The 16,665-nt window shown below is 65.4% G+C and overlaps 1 protein-coding gene across 2 annotated transcripts; it reads left to right on the top strand.

Moving 5' to 3' along the window:
- The first annotated feature begins 138 nt into the window (after window positions 1-138).
- On the top strand, window positions 139-16,126 carry CYTH1 (cytohesin 1). Of its 2 annotated transcripts, none has more exons than XM_066565975.1 (13): window positions 139-204; window positions 8,615-8,697; window positions 9,376-9,440; window positions 10,082-10,148; window positions 10,312-10,430; window positions 10,724-10,804; window positions 10,896-11,008; window positions 11,082-11,230; window positions 11,325-11,437; window positions 14,045-14,123; window positions 14,222-14,293; window positions 14,615-14,769; window positions 14,985-16,126. In XM_066565975.1, exons 1-13 carry the CDS (start codon window positions 177-179, stop codon window positions 15,061-15,063), a joined length of 1,203 nt encoding a protein of 400 aa, XP_066422072.1. In that variant the 5' UTR covers window positions 139-176; the 3' UTR covers window positions 15,064-16,126. The 2 variants fall into 2 exon arrangements, with proteins under 2 accessions (XP_066422072.1, XP_066422071.1); XM_066565974.1 differs by lacking the exon at window positions 139-204 and adding an exon at window positions 3,737-4,025 and having other exon boundaries at window positions 11,325-11,436; window positions 14,047-14,123.
- The last annotated feature ends 539 nt before the right edge of the window (window positions 16,127-16,665 follow it).

The following is a 16,665-nucleotide window of genomic DNA, read 5'->3' as shown; positions in this document are numbered from 1 at the left end:
GGGACGGGGAGGGATCACCGGGATGGGGGGAATTACCGGGACCGGGTGGGGGTCACCGGGACGGTCGGCAGAGGGGCGGGGCCTGCCAGGCTCCGCCCTTCCCGGGTCACGTGGTGCCGGCCGTGGCGGCTGCGGCGCGCTCGTCACGCGGGCGGGGCCGGAGCAGCGGCGGCGGGATGGAGGAGGAGGAGGGCGGCGGCTGCGGTCAGTGTGGGCCGGGGGCGGGCGGGGGGCTCTGGGGCACCCACCTGGCCCGGGGCGAGCCGCCGGGGTAGTCCGTAGTCCCCGCTGGGCGGTGGCGCCTCTCCCGGGCGGGGCGCGCTTGGGCCGGGCCGCTCCCAGGTGCAGGACCGGGGGCGGTGGCTCCGGGACGGGCGGGGATTCGGCGGCAGGACCTGCGCCCGCAAGTGCCAGAGCGGCCTTGGCGGCATCGTGCGGGTGGCGGCGGAGGAAGCGCCGGGCGGAACTGGCACCTGGTGCCCGCCGGCAGCGCGGGGGGCGGGCGCGCCGCCGGGCCGCCCTCCCGGGGCCGCGGAGCTCCGGTGCTGCCCGCTGCCCGCACGCCTTCCGTCCGGTGCTCCCCCGGCACTGCCGAGCCCGGCCCCGCAGAGCTCGGGGCAGGGTGGCCGCGATGGTGCCTGCTGAATGTCACAGCCCCCGGTTCGGGAGCTCCCGGTGTGCCCGGAGCCGCTCCCGGGCGGGCCCGGGTGCTCGGCGGTTGCAGGGTCTCCCCTCTCATGCCCGTGCATTCTGCCCTCCGTGCCCGCAGAGCGTTCCTTCCTGCCGGTGCCGAGGACCGGGACTGGCAGGGACGCCCTGCCCGTGCCCGGTCTCTCCCAGGCAGGTGCCCGTGTGTCGGCAGGTGGTTTTCCTTGGACAGGGCCTTTGCTGAGGGGAGACTGGAGTCTGGGTGAGGTCTGGGGCCATGGCCCCGGTGCTGGAGCCGTGCTGGTGACCATTCCTCCTGGGAGCAGCTGGTGCCGGCCAAGTGCCGCTGCCGGCAGTACTGGTTCACGGCCGGCTTCCTGCCCGGCTGTGCGACACGGCCGATTAGGAGCTGCTGTTCCACCCCAGAAGTGACAGTGCTGGGCTGCGAGGACTTCACTGTGTGAGATAAGGAAGGTGCCGGCGGCTGCGGCCTGGCTCGGGTGTTGTCAGACACAGCCCATTAGCGGGAGAGCGCTGTGGGGAGTGGTTCTGCCAGCAGCCTCTCGGTGCTTCCCGGAATCACCTGGAAGACATCCCGGGTCATCTCTCAGCGTTAGAAATGTCCTGCTCATCCTGCCGCGGGGGACGCAGGGAGTGCACAGCCGCCTCCAACCCACTGTTCCTGCGCTGGGGGCAGCACAACCCACTGCCCCAAAGCCCTTAAGCTGAGTTGGTTTAGCCAAGGACATTCTGCGAGGCTGTAGTGCGGTGGGAGCCGACGGGCAGTCCCTTTCTGGTGGGATTGTGCTGACGCCAGTGTCTGCCCCACGGCTCACGGCCTCTCTTCAGCCGTCTGCCTCGGCAGCGAGCAAATCCCAGGGCGAGCAGCTGGCGGCACAGATGTGTGCTCGCTCCCCCTGCTCCTGCCGGGGCGTGGGGCTGCACTCCCACCCCCTTCCCAGCATCTCCCCGTGGGGACAGCAGCGAGGCTGAACCCACCCCAGAGCAGAACTGACCAGAGCAGTGGTGTGGCTCAGACGCCTCTGGACCGCGGGGAACCATCCTGGCTGCTCCTGCCTGGCCGAGCTGCAGCACCGGTGAGAGGATGTGGGGAGTGCAGTCCTGTCCTGGCACCGTGTCCTGAGCTGGGCCCCATCACGGCTCAGGCTGGCCCCAGGGAGAGGGGGATTGGGCAGTGCTGGTAATCCTGCTTCACCCAAGGGATTACTGCTCACTCTGGCCTGGGGATTAAGGGATTTCTCTAAGCAGGGTTGATGCAGCCTCCAGCAAAGCAGCTTGTGCCAGGGGGCCTCGCTGTCTGGGGCAGGATGGGTGTGTGGTGGCAGGGTGGGCTGTGCAAGGTGTGGGGGATCCCCAAAGGAGGGTGGGCTGCCAGCTCTGCAGCAGGCTGCCTGAGGGGCTCCTCACCCAGGTAGTCCCTGCCCTCCTCGCCACCAGCCTGCAAAGTCCTGTTTGGCCAGTGGGTGCTGGCAGCCCTTTGGCACAGGCTTGGCTGTCCCATGCTGGGACCATGGCATGTCCCATGCTGGGACCATGGCATGTCCCTGGGCACCAGGAAGCGCTGCTGGGGGAGCTGCTGCTGATGCCCCAGCCCTTCCTTGCACAGTGTGGGGTCAGCCTGGGCAAGTTCCTGTGCCCAGCTTGGGGAGCCACTCTTCCACAGAGCTCAGGGATGGACTCCCAGGTCAGAGGCAGAGAGGCAGTGCTGGGGTAGCACCAGGCTTGGGGAGCAGAGCCAGGGACTTGGGCAGAGGCAGTTCCTCTCCTGAGGTGTTTGGAGCAGAGAACAATGAGCCCTGCTGCTGACACTTGCAGTCATGTCAGGGCTGTAGCTGTGGTTTGTAAATGCCCCACCTTGCCTGGACAGGCTGCAAGGACCCAGCCAGGCATCCAGGTCACTCTGTGTGGGAGATGCCACCTGGCCCTGCTCATCCCAGCCACAGCACCCACATGCCTGTGGCACACTGGGGTTTCTCCAGATGCCAGTCCAGGCCCAGGCAGGCGCTTGTACAGCACGTGCCCAGCTCGGCCTCCCCTGTGCCCCCGGCTCCCTTCTCTTGCCCTTTTGCCTCCTGGTGATGTGGCAACCTCTGCTCTGGCCCCTGGGAAAGGGGAAGTGGTGTTGAAACAGAAGGTCAGTCACATCAGCAGTGAGGGCCTGGCTGCCCTCGGAGCCCTGTCAGCTGCCCTTCTCCACTCTCTCCTCCCTCTGCAGTCAGGGATCAGGGACTGCTCCTGCCTGCCAGGGTGCCCTTCCCCACTGCCTGCCCTGTCTGGGCTTCTGCCTGCCCTGCTCAAGTTACTCCTGGCTCAGCGATCCCAGTGGATGCAGGGGCGGGTGAGCGGAGCTGTCGAGCTGCTCCTGCCCTGACAGGCCCTGGGGTTTGTTACTCATGGCCGTGCCCTGTGCTCAGGATCGCTCCTGCTTTGAGGAAAGGAGCTGTCAGTCCGGTTTGGGTTTGCTCAGTGCCTGTGGGGTGGGAGGCTGGGAGGGTTGTGCATTTCCCCAGCTCCACAGCTGTCCCCAGCCTGGGATCCCAGGGCATGACCCCCGGTTCCTGCTGCAGGAGCCCCCACACTCAGGGCCTCAGCAGAGCGGGCAGTACCCCTGGGCCATGACCAGAGGTGCTGGCACGCAGGGCCGGCTGAGCCTGTGGGGCTGGGTCAGAGCTGGGGCTCAGGCCCTGCACCCCAGGAGCGGGGGCTGTGCTGGCACCCCCACGCTCGCACCGCCGTGCTTCTCTGGGTGCACCTTCCTTCCTTCATGCAGCGCTCGTTGCTATGCGACCGCCGGCTCCTGATGCTTAATGCTCTAATACGGAGGGATAAAACCTCTCTAAAAATACCCCGCTGCCGGCCCCCTGCGGGGGCAAGGGGGCTGCCGGGGGCAGGCAGCCCGGGCAGGGGGGCTGCTGGGAACTTCCCAAACTCCTCGTCCTCCAAGTGGCTTTGAGGCGCCCGCTGTGGCTCCGGCGGTGGCACGGGCTGGCGTGCCGGTGCGGCGGGGATTGGCTGGGGCTGGCGCGTGGGCTCCTGCGGCTGGAGCTCCCCTCGCAGAGCCAGAGCCAGCTCCAGACACAGCCGGGACTGCTCCGGCTGCCCTGCTCACACCCTGCCCCAGGCACGGGGAGCTGCCCTCGGTACTGGCTGCCTGCCTAGTACCGGGGAGCCCACTGCTCGGCCACGCGCACCTGTCTGGCCTCTGTGTGCACCTGCCTGACCTCTGCCCGTCCCTGCCTTGCCCTCCCGGAGCTGGTGGCATCCTGCGTGGGACCCCCGCAGCATGGGGACGGTCAGCGAGCTCTGCGCCTCCAGTTTCCAGGCGTTCCTCTGCCCCTCGGTGGCTGCCAAGGCAGGTAGGCACTGCGTGCCCCCCTCCCCTCTGTGCCGCGGGGCTCCCATCCCCCAGCAGACACGGCAGGGCCCATGGCTTCAGCTCCATATGGCTCTGGCTCCATATGGCTCCTGCTGAAAGCAGCACAGAGTGTCCTCACCGTCTCACTGCCTCCTTCCTCTGCCGGCCTTCCCAAGTTCGGGCCTCTGCAAGCGCCGGGCCCCTCGCCTGGCATTGCCCTGGAGCTGGTGCCATGGTGGGACAGGGGTGTTGAGGAGCCAGCAGTGGCGGCTGGGAGGTCACAGGCAGCACAGGATGGCCGTGGCAGGTCCTACCCCAGCCCCTCCACCCTGCCCCAGAGGGTGTGTGAGTGCTCGGTGCCCTCATCAGAAATGCTGGTGGCTACAGAGGGCAGGGTGGCACTCTCCAAAGGGAATTCTGTGTGGGAAAGCCCAGCTCCTGCCACGCTGTGGGTGTGCTGAAGGTCAGCCACCTCTGTGACCTGCTGGCTCGTGCCCAGCTGTGGGACTGGGGAGCTGTGCAGTGGGGCAGGGGGTTGTGGGACCCCCTCGGCCAGCCCTGTGGCTGAGCTGGGCTCTGCTCCTCTCGAGCAGGTGAGGTGCCTGCCTGGCTGCATTCCTTGCACAGGCACAGTGTCTGTAGGCATGGCTGAGCTGGAGCTCACCCAGCCATGCTGGAGGCTGGGGGTCTGTGCACGGGAATGTTGGAGCCTTGAGCCACTGGGAGCAAGGTAGTGGCTGTGGACAGGGTTCCTTGGTGGGCTCTGGGTCGGGGAAGCAGGGTTAATGGGGTGTTGGGCAGGGCTGCACAAAAGCAGGAGAGTGTCTTGAGCACAGGGTCCAGCAGCCTAGGAGGCCCTGTCCCCAACCCTCCTCCTTATGCACCTCAGCTGTCGTGGGGAAGGATGGGGCTGACGCAACCCAGGGTGTGCACATGGTGGAAACAGGATGTGGTGTGAGGAGACAAGCAGGATGTTACTGGGGGCCCCACGGGACCCCACCAAGGGGTGGGGGCGGCGGCACCCGCAGCAGCACACAGAGACCCTGGGCTCGTCCCCATGGCCTGCCTGACCCCGGGGCTGATGTCCCTCTGGTGTGGTACAGCGTGGGCCAGCAGCAGGGCTGGCTGCTGCGGTAGCTCAGGGGGCCGAAGGACACCCCGAGGCTTCTGAAGCCCACTCTCCCCTTACTCCATAGCTGGCATTCTGGGTGCCGTGTCTCCATCTCCTGCTGCTGAGCAGGATTTAGCTGAGTCAAGGCAGCTGAAGTTGATGCAGCCTCTCAGGGAACTGACAGGGGCAGAGATGGGGACAGGGACGTGCTGGGGTCGCTCCCACTGCAGGCACAGCCCCACAACACCCGGACTCGCCACACAGGGGTCCTGCCCAGAGCAGTGGGGTCCCTACAGGCACCCCATAGCAAGGGGGCAAGACAGTGGGGAACAACATCCCGTGGGGGCTGGCATGGTTCCTGGTCCTTCTCCTGGTTCCAGTTCCTGTCCCAGCCAGCTGTGGGCGATGCCATGGAGCCTGCGGAGGGCAGCGGGCACCAGCGGTCCCCGCATGGCCAGCACAGGGCCTGGACCTGCAGTGGAGAGCTCTGGCAGAGACGGGGGAGCTGCGGGGCTGGGGGTCTGCTGGAGGGGAAGGGAGGGGAGCCCGGCGCTGCGCAGCGAGCTCAAGATGTGCCGGGCCGGGTGTCCTGGCAGGCTCCGAGGAAGGAAGGGCTGGGCTGGGCCGGGGCCTGCCTGGCTGGGACCCCAGCACAGGGCCCTGAGCCAGGGAGGGGGAGCAGCCCCGGCGCCCATTCCCACCCAGCCGGGAGCACAGGAGTTAAGGTGCTGGCGGCTCCGGCTCATGGCGGCAGGAACAGGGTGGTGCTGGTGCTGGCTCCTGGCGAGGCCGGGATGACGCCCGGGAGGCCGCGGAGCTCATTGGTACGGGGGCCCTGAGTCACCGCGGAAGCACCGCGGCTGCAGGTGTCCGCACCCGGCGCGGCAGCTCGGGCACGGCCGGCGGGGCCGGGGACACACAACCATGGTGCTGAGGGCACAGGGCCACGGTGAGCCGGGCCGGGGCGCGGGGGGCCGGGCGGGGGCGGCTCCGTGTGTGCCCCGCTGCCCTCGGGCGGCACTGGGACGGAGGGCGAGGCCGGCGGGGCCCTGTGCGGCGGGGCTGTGCTCTGGGAGAGGTGCGGAGGGGCTGCGGGTGCTGCTCTGGGGGGAGCCCCGAGCCCCATGGGCACATCCTGCTGCTCTGGGGTGAGCCCCATGGACAGATCTGCTGCTCTGGGGTGAGCGCCGAGCCCCATGGACAGATCTGCTGCTCTGGGGTGAGCCCCATGGTCACATCCTGCTGCTCTGGGGTGAGCCCCATGGGCACATCCTGCTGCTCTGGGGTGAGCCCCATGGACAGATCTGCTGCTCTGGGGTGAGCCCCGAGCCCCATGGGCGCATCCTGCTGCTCCGGGGCAGGGTCCTGTGCTGTCCTGTGCTGGCGGGGAGGCCCGGCCGTGCTGGGATCCTGCAGTGTGGTGGGTCCCTGTGTGACCCCCGTGCCAGTGTCTGTTCCACCCTCCCGTCCCCCAGCGCTGCTCTGCCTGCTGCCAGGCTCGCTGGGGCTCTCCCGGGCAGTTGCTGTGCAGAGCCAGGGAAGGGTTAATGCCGCCTTCCTTCCCCAGAAAAGCTCCTGCGTCTGGGGTTTCTCTTCCTCTGGCTGCTGCTGACATGGCTGGGCTGCTTGTCACGAGTGCTCAGCCTCCACCAGGGAGGGACCTTCTGGGGCTCTGGAGCAGCCCTGCCGTCCTGTCCTGCTGCCCTGCAGCGTCTCATCTGCCCCACGCCTGTCCCGGGACCGCTGGGACCCCGGCTGGAGCCCCTGTCCTCTCCCAGGTGGGCAGGAAGAGGCAGAGCTGAGAGCTTGCCTGAGGCCTGGCATGAATTTGGCTTTTCCTGCGGCCGGGCCGGGGGTCTGGCGGCTGGACAAGAGGGTCCTGCAGCTGGGCAGGAGGGTCCTGTGGCACAGGCAGCAGCCCAGGGGTTTGGGGGTTTCTGATGAGCGGGTGTGACACAGCTCATCCCTCCCCCTGCGAGCCTGGGCTTGCAGGGCGCCCTGGGGGCCTGGCAGCGGGGGCTGGTGCCGGTGGGAATGCTGAGAATGGGGCGTGCGGGAGGTGCTGGGATGCATCGGCACAGCTCTGGTACCGTAAGTAACTTTTAACCTGGTGCCACCAGCCGACCTGTCTGGCTCCACATGGGAGACTGAAAGTATTGGGAAGTGTTGGCATGTCTGAGGGACAGTGTCGCAAGCTGAGGCGCCTCTGCCTTGGCAACAAGGGGCTGTGAAGGAGGAAGCTGATGAGACCCAGGGCAGAGCCGGGAAGTGCTGAGCTCAGAGATTCAGGGTGCAGGGTCACCCAGGGAGCTCCCACTGAGGCAGTGCCGGGGGAATCGATGCGCAGTTGAGGACAGTGCTGGTCCAAAGGCACACGGTGTCTTTGGGCCCTGGTGCGGGGCAGTGACTGCGCTGGGGACACTGGTGAGTCTGGGCTGGTGGCAGTGGTGGCTGTATGTGGTGGCACACGGGACCTCACGGGTCAGGGGGTCATGCTTGGGGCAGGGAGGATAGGGACAGCCCTACAGACGCCTGTTCCCAGCACCCCAGGGCGGGAGGTGGGGAGGACACAAGAGCTGAGCTGGCAGATCCTGCTGTCACTCCCTTGGGGACAACTCTGGAGGGGGAAGGTGTTTTGGTGTCCTTGCAGGTGACCTTGGTGCAACACACAGAACCAGCTGGGAGACAGGAGCATAGCAGGAGGGCTGGGAGCACTCTTGAAGGAGCCAGTGACCTTGGGGACTGGAGGGAACAGGAATGGGATACCTTGTCAGCGTGAAGCAAGGAGGTCACATGCCAAGGAGCACTAGGAATGTTCCTGGAGCAAGGAGACCATGTGTTGGCCCTGGGCGATGGTGTTGGAGAGGGGGTATCTGGCTCCTCAGGGTGTGACAGGAAGGTGTAGATGTTGTGGTGTGCAGGTGAGGTCTGTCTGGAGGGTGCACCAGCTCCAGGCTCTGCCCCAGAATAATGAATCCACTGTAGAGGGAGCTGCAAGGAGCTGGTTGATGTTTGGGGCTGACCTGGTGCAGCAGAACAGCCTGCAGGGCTGCCGGTCGGTGTGGAGCTGTGCTGCAGGGCACAGCAGAGCTGCTCAGCCGTGGGGAGCAGAATGGGCACCCACACCAGCCCGGGTGGGGCAGAGCAGAGGGAAATGGGACTGGAGGGGGAGCAGGGCTGGCAGAAGCAGTGCTGGAGGTGATGCGGGGGCCTGTGTTGGTTCTCACTCTGCAGCTGCCACAGTCTGAAGAAGCAGATGCCCCTGCCCTCAAATTCCTTTCATGCCATTGGTGCCACTTGGCCTCTGTGTGGGGCTGGGGACACTGCTCGCCAGCCCAGCTCCTCCTGCCACCCAGCACCTCCACGTCCTGCCTCCAGCCAGGCCCACAGCTGCTGGCTGCGAGCAGAGGCTGTGCCAGGAGCCTAGCAGGTCTGATAGCCAGGAGCACACGTGCTGACCTGGTCATGTCTCTCCCCAGTGCCCAGTGACCTGACCCCAGAGGAGTGCCAGGAGCTGGAGAACATCCGCCGCCGAAAGCAGGAGCTGCTGGCTGACATACAGGTACGATGCCCAGGGACCCACACACTCCCCCTGGCCCAGAGACAGCAGCCTGGCTGGCAGGGTCCCTGGAGCCCCGTCCAGGATCCCTCGTGCTGCTGCCCCACAGCTCTTCCTCCGAGGGGCTCTGGGGACGGGGTCCCAGCTGGGATGTGGCCCCGGGTGGCAGCCAGCCATCCCTGCCCTGCCAAAGCAGCCGTGCCTTTTCCTGTACCCTGCAGAGCTCCAGGCTGTGCAGTTGTGCCAGTCTGTGCCAGCCCCTGCCTGGCACGGGCAGGAACCACGTATCTGGGCCAGGCCACTGCCCTGGCAAGTGCCTGTGAGGTCGGGGCTCATCTGGGACACTGTCAGTCGTGTCCCTGATTAAGGCAGCAGAGGCTAATTACTGCCATATGCTGGGCATGATCTGAAGGGATTAGGGGTAATTTTGTTAACCTCTGAATCTCTTCCTTCCTGCATGCTGGGAGCCTGGCAGTGCTGCAGGGATTAGCAGTGGGGGGCAGGCAGCCCCACTGCCGGTGCCCTCTGAGCTGGTTCAGCCCCTGGGCAGCACTTGAGGGTGGGGGGAGAAGGGAGGGAAGGAAGGAGGGGCTGTGGGGGAGTGGGGCTGTCTCCAGGGCTGGGGGCTGGAGGGTTTGTGGGGGAGGCACCTCCTTGTCTCAGTGCCCCCTCTCCCCACAGCGCCTGAAGGATGAGATAGCAGAAGTGACGAATGAGATCGAGAACCTGGGCTCCACGGAGGAGAGGTGAGTCCCAGCGCCGTGGAGCCCCCGAGGGCTGTGCAGGAGCCGAGGGCAGCTGAGCCCTGGCCCACGAGTGCTGCTGTGAGCAGCTTTCCCAGGCGCTCTGAGCTCCTGGGAGCAGGATTCCAGGATGATCTGCTGCTCCCAGGTCTATTTTTCCAAGCCCCAGCCCCTCTGTCTGGCCGCAGCCACTGGCAAGCTTTGTTATTCTGAGCTGGTGCCAGTCGGGATCAGGGGGCCCAGTGGGAGCTGACTCCCAGCTTCATTCCCAGTTACCCACTGGGGCATGAAGAATAAAGACTGTCCCCTTCTGCCAGCCCCACTGCTCTCCCCAGAGCCCTGCCACAGCCAGCTCGCCCAAGCCTGCCCATGTCTGGGTGACCTGACCGGTGCTGTGCCTGCCACCCCTCTGCTCAGGGTGACCCCAAGGACACGGGGTGGCAGCTCTGCTCTGTTCTGGGGCCTGGCAGGCTGAGAGCAGCCCCAGGCCACGGTGTGGGGCAGACACGGAGCAGTGTGTTGGCTTTGTCCTCTGTGGGTCCAGCATGGGGGCCTGGGTCCCCTCAGTCCAGGCTGACCCTCCCCACAGTGCACTGCCCCAGTGGGGCTCTGCCAGGTGCTCAGAGCTGCTTCATGCCTTGCAGGAAAAACATGCAGAGGAACAAGCAGGTGGCCATGGGCAGGAAGAAGTTCAACATGGATCCCAAGAAGGTACTGTGGGATGGGGAGCAGGGCTGGTTACCTGCCTCTGGGGGTGTGCAGGGCTCTACCACCTCCCAGTCCAGGTTGTGGGGCTGGGGCAGAGCCAGCAGCCAGGGCAGGGGCTGGCAGGGGCAGCCACAGACCCCCAAGCACCTCTCTTGCACCCCTCCAGGGCATCCAGTTCCTGATTGAGAACGACCTGCTGAAGAACACGTGCGAGGACATTGCGCAGTTCCTGTACAAGGGAGAGGGCCTCAACAAGACAGCCATCGGCGACTACCTGGGCGAGAGGTGCACTGGGCTCGGGTTTCCTGGGGGGGGCTCTGGGCTCCTGCCACCTGAGAGATGGGACCCTGCAGCTCTGAGCTCACAGGGCAGCTGACTGGGGGTACCCGGGGTGCTGGGGGTATTCAGTTCATGGCTGGCTCTTGCAAGTGGGTGATTTGTGCAGACCAGACCAGGGGTATGTGCAGCTTTCCCCCATGCGTGAGTAGACTCTGGAGAAGGGCAGGGACAGTGGAGCCACTCAGCAGTCACAGGATTGCTGATCATGCATCCCTCGTGCTCTGGCTTTGTTCCCACAGGGATGAGTTCAACATCCAAGTCCTGCATGCCTTTGTGGAGCTGCATGAATTCACTGACCTCAACCTTGTGCAGGCCCTGCGGTGAGTAAGGGGCTGGGAGCTGAGCGTGGCCCACGGAGGGTGCTGGGGACCATGGAGCCCCCAGACCAGCAGCACAGCTGGCTCTCCACAGGCAGTTCCTGTGGAGCTTCCGGCTGCCAGGGGAGGCACAGAAGATTGACCGGATGATGGAGGCCTTTGCCCAGCGGTACTGCCAGTGCAACCCCGGTGTGTTCCAGTCCACAGGTGAGTGCCTGTCCCAGATGGTGTGCCTGGTATCATCCTGCCCCACAGCTGACTTTCCCCTCTGCCCCTGCAGACACCTGCTACGTGCTGTCCTTTGCCATCATCATGCTGAACACGAGCCTGCACAATCCCAACGTGAAGGACAAGCCCACGGCAGAGCGGTTCATCGCCATGAACCGCGGCATCAATGACGGGGGGGACCTGCCTGAGGAGCTGCTCCAGGTGAGGGCCAGGCCAGGCTGCAAAGCTGGCCCAGAGCAGGGCCCAGCACGGGCCTGCAGGGCAAAGCAGAGCTGATTCCATGTCATTGTACCAGAATCTGTACGAGAGCATCAAGAATGAGCCCTTCAAAATTCCTGAGGATGATGGCAATGACCTCACCCACACCTTCTTCAACCCCGACCGGGAGGGCTGGCTCCTGAAGCTCGGTGAGTGCCAGCAGCAAGGGAGGGCAGGCTGTCACCAGGGTGCAATGCCCCTGGGCTTCCCACACTTCTCCTGCTGGCCTGGGTCTTCAGAGCATGAGGAGGCTACAGAGACAGGCACAGCCTTCATGGGAAAGGCAGCTGTACATCCAGCCCTCCATCTTCCCTTGGCTGGGCAGCAGGAGCGGACTCAGAGTGATGAGGCCCTGCAGAGTGGCCGGGTGGGTGTCCTGGGGGATTCTGCCTCTAGGCTGGGCAAGCCCCCGGGGCACAGAGCTGGTACCAGGGTCTGGTGTCAGAGCACAGAGACCTCGAGGCCCTTCAGGTCACTGAGTCACAGCAGGATGTGGAGCGGGCCCCCGGGAGCAAGCGGCGAGCTGCCCCAGGCTGCGTGCGTCCCCCTCCATAGCACAGACAAGCCCCTGCCTCACCTTCCCACAGCATTACCACCTCGCATCCCGGCTCCACATGCAGGCAGCATGCATGGCATCCCTGCTGCACCCTGCTCCGCAGCCGGAGCCTCCGCGCCCTGGCTCCTGTGGCTTCTCTTCTTGGCACCTCTGGGGGATCCTCTGCCCGGGTTTAGCAGGGGGAGTGGGTGTTGGCAGGATCGGGGTCCAGTGGGGCGTTTCCCCAGGGTTCTGCCTGGGGTCAGAGCTCCTGATACATGGCCAACTCTTGGAAGGGGAAAGCGAGAGCTGCCTGCTCCCTGCCCTGGGGTGGGGGGACACAGGACAGCCCCAGGCTCTCCTGTCCCTGCCTGGAGGGGCCCTGCACACCCAGGCTCAGGTTGGCACCACCGATGGGGTGGCGGAGAGGCAGCAGAGTGGCTGTGGACCGCAAGTGTCTTGGGGGGCAGGGAAGGACCCTGCTGGTCAGCCAGGGGGTGGAGGGAGCCAGGCCCTGACCCCAGCAGCCAAGGAGCCCCATCCCACAGAGCCACAGTGAGCCAGGGCAGTCAAGCCCCCACAGCCCTGCCGCTGGCCCAACCCCTCACAGCTTCCCTGCTGCAGCCCAGCCCCACTGACCCGCAGGGCAAGGGGGGGCTTTGGGGTTCCTCTTTTTATTTTTTTCCTTTTTTTTTTTAATTTTCTTTTCTCCCTCATTTATATGTTTCCATGATTTTGGCTCTTCCTTTCCTTGCCCCCAACTCCAGGAGGTACGTACCCCTCTTCCCTGCTCTGCTCACACTGCTGGGGCTTCGTTTCCTTTGCGTTTTTAATTGCTGGTGATGAGTCTCATTGCTGCTGCTGTTGCTGCTAACCCCGCACACCCGGGGACCTCGCCTGCTGCAGGACAGCCCCTCTCCACCTCCAGGCAGGGACGTGGGGTGCCAGCCCTGCCCACGCCATGCATTCCCCAAGGCCTGTGGCCTCCTCTGCCACCCGGGGGAGGACGGGGCCGCGGTGGCACCTTGCCACCCACCCAGCTGTGCACCCCCATGTCTGCAGACAGCTCAGCCTGGCCAGTGGGTCCTTGCCTCCGGTGACACAAGGGATGGGGACAGGTTTGGTGTGTCCTCAGGAGAGGCCCCAGCCTGTGCACGGGTGGTTAGGGCATGCCAAGTGGCTGGAGCTGGATGGGATCCATCTGCGTGGTGCCCTGTGCTAAGGGCTCAGAGCAGTCCCCACGAGGCACCAGCACTGCTCCAATGCCTGCACCCCAAGGTGCTGGGGAGCATTGGTGCTGGCCCTCAGAACTGCTCTGGGGCAGTGCCGGGGGTGGGCTCCCAGCTGGCACAGGGCAGCAGGGGCCACAGGGCCTTCCTGGCAGGGAAGGAGATGAGCAGGACCCCCAGTGTACACTGTGGCTCCTGGTGTCCATGCTGGATCCTGCAAGGGTGGGTGCTCGTCCTGCATTCGGCACTGCTGCAATGGCTGCACTGGAGGGGAGCTGGGCCCGGGTGGGGAGAGCAGAGCAGCTTCTCCCGCTGTGCTGGCAGCTGTGGACCCTGTGGCCTTGGGTCTGCCTTGCCCAGAGTCCAGGACGAGCGGGACCATGGTCAGTGCGGACAGAAAGCCCCCGTGTCCTCGCAGGGAGCTGCCTGGCCCCTCGCAGTTTCCTCGAGCTGTGCTGATCTGTGTTTGGGTGGGAGCGCTGCCGCCCTCGCCTCCATCCTCATCCGTGCGCTTCCTGCTCGGGTGGGTGCGGTGTGCGCTGCCTGCTGCTGCTGCCCGCCGCTGCCTGCCTCTGCTTGGCTCTGTGTGTCCGCCGGGGCTGCGCTGCTGCTGGGGCCCGTGTGCCCGGCTGGCTCTGCACTGCCGAGCTGCCGTGAGCCCGGCTGGCTCTGCACTGCCGAGCTGCCGTGTGCCCGAGCTGCCGTGTGCCCGGCTGGCTCTGCACTGCCGAGCTGCCGTGAGCCCGAGCTGCCGTGAGCCCGGCTGGCTCTGCACTGCCGAGCTGCCGTGTGCCCGAGCTGCCGTGTGCCCGGCTGGCTCTGCACTGCCGAGCTGCCGTGAGCCCGGCTGGCTCTGCACTGCCGAGCTGCCGTGTGCCCGGCCCGGTGCCGTGTGCCCGAGCTGCCGTGTGCCCGGCCCGGTGCCGTGTGCCCGAGCTGCCGTGTGCCCGGCCCCCTCGGCAGGGCTGTGCCCGACTGGCCCTCTCTGCTCCCAGGAGGCAGGGTGAAGACGTGGAAGCGGCGCTGGTTCATCCTGACGGACAACTGCCTTTACTACTTCGAGTACACAACGGTGAGTGGGCTCCTGCAGGGTGAGCTGGGCTGGGGCAGGGAAGGGGCTGCACGGGGGGTGTCCCACCCCAAAGCTAAACATCTGCTTGGCTGCACCAGGATAAGGAGCCCCGTGGCATCATCCCCCTGGAGAACCTGAGCATCCGTGAGGTGGAGGACTCAAAGAAGCCCGTGAGTGCTGTGCCAGTGTCCTCTGGGGTTTGGGGGCAGCTTTGGCTTGGGCAGGAGAAGCTGGGATGTCCCCAGGAGGGGACACATCCTGAGATGTCCCCAGGAGGGGCAGGGGGCTCCAGAGTGGTCAGTGCCTTCATCAAAGTGGGGCTGGTCACCACAGGTGCACATGCAGGGCCAGGGGGTGACAATCACGGTGTGTCTGTCCCTCTGTGCCATGCTGGGGTGGCTGTGCCAGGGTGTGTGGCTCTGCTTTGTCCCTCCCAGTCTGGGCTCCCCGTTGAAAATGGGGGCTGTGTCTGAGCGCTCTCTCCCTCCCAGAACTGCTTTGAGCTCTACATCCCTGACAACAAGGACCAGGTGATCAAGGCCTGCAAGACAGAGGCAGATGGGCGTGTGGTGGAGGGGAACCACACCGTGTACCGCATCTCTGCCCCCACGCCCGAGGAGAAGGAGGAGTGGATCAAGTGCATCAAGTGAGTGCTTGGAGGGGCGTGTGGGGGCACAGCACTGGGCACAGCAGGGAGCTGCCTGCTGTCCTAAAGGGGACAGTGCTTCCCAGGGCATCCTGCAAGCATGGGGGAAGAAAGCTTCCCCAGGGAAATAAAGGGACCTGCCCAGGGCCAGGCCAGGCAGGTGGCACCGATCACTGCAGCAGCTTGGCCTGACCCAGCCCTTGTTCCCCTGCCAGGGCAGCCATCAGCCGGGACCCCTTCTACGAGATGCTGGCTGCCAGGAAGAAGAAGGTCTCCTCCACCAAGAGGCACTAGCAGCCAGACTGGCCCTGCAAGGCCAGCCCAAGTGTTCCCCTGTCCTGGGGGCATGTGGGGTGGGGGCCACGCTGCACGCTGGCCCTTGAGGCCCAGGGCCCAGCTTCAGCTTCGCCATCTCTTAACTGTGGGGGGAGGGGAGGGGCACGGGCATCTCAGTGACTCTGGCCCCCATCACTGCCTCATCACCTGACAGCGTCCTCACGGGCTCAGGTTGGAACACAGCCCCCCTGGGAGCCCTGGCCTCAGCACCATGGGCACCCTCCCAGCCTCTGACCCCCAGCACGCCTGTGGCCCCGTGACACTGGGTCCCCAGGCACCCGTGCTCAGATGCTCTTGGGGTGTTGGGCAGGAGGGTGAGCAGCTGTTGGTGAGCAGCTGGCGGTTTTGGGGTGCCACAGGTGCTGGGGTGCAGGGTGTCAGCCCAGGGGGGCCCTGCAGAGATACAGCTCCTGGCCCTCGTTGTAGCGGGCCTGGGTCTGTCCTGGGCGTCCCCACGCTGCTGCCTTGGGCCCTCCCAGCCACCCCTGCACTGGAGTGGTCCCCAGACACAGGAGGGACGAAGGGCAGGGACGGCTGACGAGCAGTGGTGCCACGCAGGGCAGGGATGTGCCCTCACCCAGCCATGGGAGCCGTGGCTCAGATGTGGCAGCACTCGGTGGCGTTGCCCCAGCACATCCTTGTGCCATGGCTCGTGCCAGGGGGGCGTGGTGCCATGGTGGCACTGCCCTCGGGATGGGGGGTCTGGCCGGGCAGGGGCTGTGGCCCCAGCTCTCTCTCTGCCTCACAATCGCCTGTGTCTTGTCCTGTCCCCATCCCCACGCACGGTCTGGAGGCGCCTGGATCAGTATTAGTCTATTTATCAGAGGTGTAAATACTCCTGTATAGTTTTCTCCTTGTAGATTATTTTGTATGTGGGTGGTTCAGTGCAGAGGCCTCACAGGAGTGGGGCGGGTGGGCAGGATTTTTTATTCTAACCTTTTTTTTTCTTTTTTTTAATTTGCCATGGCCTTGTAAACTAGTGCTGAACATCAGCAACAAATAAATACTTGCACCACGCTTCCCTTGGCCTCCTGTACTCTGTGCAGCTTGGGGTGGGCAGGAGTCCCCTGTCACTGTCAGCCCTTGCCCTGTGCCCAGCCCTGGACTGGGCTCATGCTCCTCCCAGCCCGAGGTCGTGATGTGCTGGGGGTGTTTGAGAGCTTTGTGCCTTCACCAGTGGCCCCTGGGCAGCAGGGCAGTGCCTGGGGTGCCTCACTGCACAACACAGGGCAGTGTGCTCCGTTCTGTTCCAGGCTGGGACAGCTCTTGGTCCTGCTCCCTGCTGCGGGCACCAGGCTTGGCTGGGCAGAGGCATTCAGGGCCCAGTGGAGGACCTGGGACAGTGGGGACAGGGGCTACCCTTGGGTACCATGTTCTGCACCAGGCTGAGGGCATTCATACCCAGCTGGTGCCAGGTGTGAGTGGGATCAAAGCCAAGCTGGGGCTGAGGGCGAGCTGGGAGTGCCAAGCCTGCGCCAGCTCTGTTGGTACCATCAGACTGGAGGGGTTGTCCAGTCAGACACCCTTGTGCCATAGGGGGGCATCTGCCAGATCATTCCC

Source organism: Molothrus aeneus, chromosome 26, assembly GCF_037042795.1.
Source record: "Molothrus aeneus isolate 106 chromosome 26, BPBGC_Maene_1.0, whole genome shotgun sequence".
NCBI classification, from domain to species: domain Eukaryota; kingdom Metazoa; phylum Chordata; class Aves; order Passeriformes; family Icteridae; genus Molothrus; species Molothrus aeneus.
This window is presented reverse-complemented; position numbering and strand designations above follow the sequence as displayed.